We start from the raw sequence: 1,904 nt of genomic DNA, 5'->3' as shown, positions 1-1,904 counted from the left end.
TGTATGGGATCTAGTTCCAAGACCCAATGATAAAACAATTGTTACCACAAAATGGGTATTTAGGAACAAATTAGATGAACAAGGCAATGTGACAAGAAACAAAGCTAGATTAGTAGCTAGAGGTTTCAACCAAGTGGAAGGATTAGACTATGATGAAACCTATGCACCCGTGGCTAGATTAGAATCAATAAGAATACTTTTAGGATATGCCGCTTATATGGGATTTAAATTCCATCAAATGGATGTAAAATCGGCATTCCTAAATGGGTACATAAAGGAGGAAGTCTATGTAGAGCAACCTCCTGGTTTTGAGAGTAGTGACTACCCTAATCATGTGTATAAACTTAGAAAAGCCTTATATGGTTTAAAGCAAGCTCCAAGAGCTTGGTATGAGAGGTTGTCTACCTTTCTAATTTCTAAAGGCTTTAGAAGAGGAACTATAGATCCAACTTTGTTTATAAAGTCAAAGGAGAATGAGATTTTTGTTGCCCAAGTCTATGTGGATGATATCATTTTTGGGTCAACAAATGATGAGTTTTTAAATGAATTTATCAAGCATATGGAGAATGAATTTGAGATGAGCTTAGTTGGAGAGCTCACATTCTTTCTAGGTTTACAAGTTAAACAAACAAATGAAGGAACACATGTCTATCAAACAAAATATGCTAAGGAAATGATTAAGAAATTTGGAATGGAAAATGCCAAAAATATATCAACCCCTATAGGAACTAATGCAAAATTAGATAAGGATGAAGAAGGGAAGAATGTAGACTCTAAGACCTATAGGAGTATGATTGGTAGTCTTCTTTATTTAACCGCTAGTAGACCCGATATTTTGTTTGCGGTTGGAATGTGTGCTAGATACCAATCATGTGCTAAGGAGTCGCATCTTGCAATTGTGAAAAGAATTTTGAGGTATATCAAAGGAACTTTGAATGTTGGTCTTTGGTACCCAAGGAACCAAAATTTTGATTTGATAGGGTACACTGACTCAGATTATGCAGGATGCAAACTAGATAGAAAAAGTACTAGTGGTGGATGCCAATTTCTTGGATCCTCCCTAGTTAGTTGGAGTAGTAGAAAGCAACCATGTGTAGCTTTATCTACTACTGAAGCTGAGTATGTAGCCCTAGGGGGATGTGTGGCTCAACTATTATGGATGATGCACACACTTAAGGACTATGAATTAAATTATACCAATGTAAAAGTCCTATGTGATAACATGAGTACAATCAACTTAACTAAGAATCCGGTTCACCATTCTAGGACCAAACACATAGAAATTAAACATCATTTCATAAGGGATCATGTAGCAAGAGGTGATATAGAATTAAACTACATAGAATCCAAATCAAACCTCGCCGATATATTCACTAAACCTTTACCCGAAAATGAATTCACAAATATAAGAAGGGGTTTAGGAATATGTTTTGTAGAATGATTGATTTTAGCAGTTATAGCATGGAAAGTATCAAAATATCAATAATAGACCAATTATGAGGATAGCAAATATTCAACTCATGGATATCTTGCTCATTAGTCATAATTGGATATTTAAAATGTTTGGAAATCAAATAACAAATGCAATCACAATGCTAGACAGTAACAAACCTATAGGGATCACAACAATGCATCATAGTGATACTTTGCAATGCACATTTAAGCACATTCTTGAAGTTTGTGCCAATTCATAAAAATATGATGAATTTTCATGAAATATAATTTTTCCCTGATAGATATCATTGAAACAAATGTGCTCGCAAAATTTCAGATTTTTCTGAATTTTGTGGAATTTCTATGGCATTACTGAAATTCGACTGATAATGCTGAAAAGAACATATTCAGAATATCAGTCGACTGATCTTTCTGTGAGTTTTGAAATTCGACATCAGTCGACTGATAGA

At 34.3% G+C, this 1,904-nt stretch overlaps 1 protein-coding gene across 1 annotated transcript; it reads left to right on the top strand.

Annotated features, from left to right (window-relative positions):
• Nucleotides 1-691: 691 nt before the first annotated feature.
• Nucleotides 692-1,441, top strand: LOC141831050 (secreted RxLR effector protein 161-like). Its single transcript, XM_074718492.1, has one exon. It carries the CDS (start codon nt 692-694, stop codon nt 1,439-1,441), a length of 750 nt encoding a protein of 249 aa, XP_074574593.1.
• Nucleotides 1,442-1,904: the final 463 nt, after the last annotated feature.

The sequence above is a fragment of the Curcuma longa genome, chromosome 6 (assembly GCF_044706935.1).
Source record: "Curcuma longa cultivar G26 ecotype Majalengka, Jawa Barat chromosome 6, ITB_CL_G26_1.1, whole genome shotgun sequence".
NCBI lineage: Eukaryota > Viridiplantae > Streptophyta > Magnoliopsida > Zingiberales > Zingiberaceae > Curcuma > Curcuma longa.
Note: the sequence above shows the minus strand (reverse complement) of the source record. Positions and strands in the feature narration are given on the sequence as shown.

Bases quoted from the DNA above. Each gene is read 5' to 3' on its own strand.
- LOC141831050 (XM_074718492.1), top strand. From the start codon at position 692: ATGGAAAATGCCAAAAATATATCAACCCCTATAGGAACTAATGCAAAA.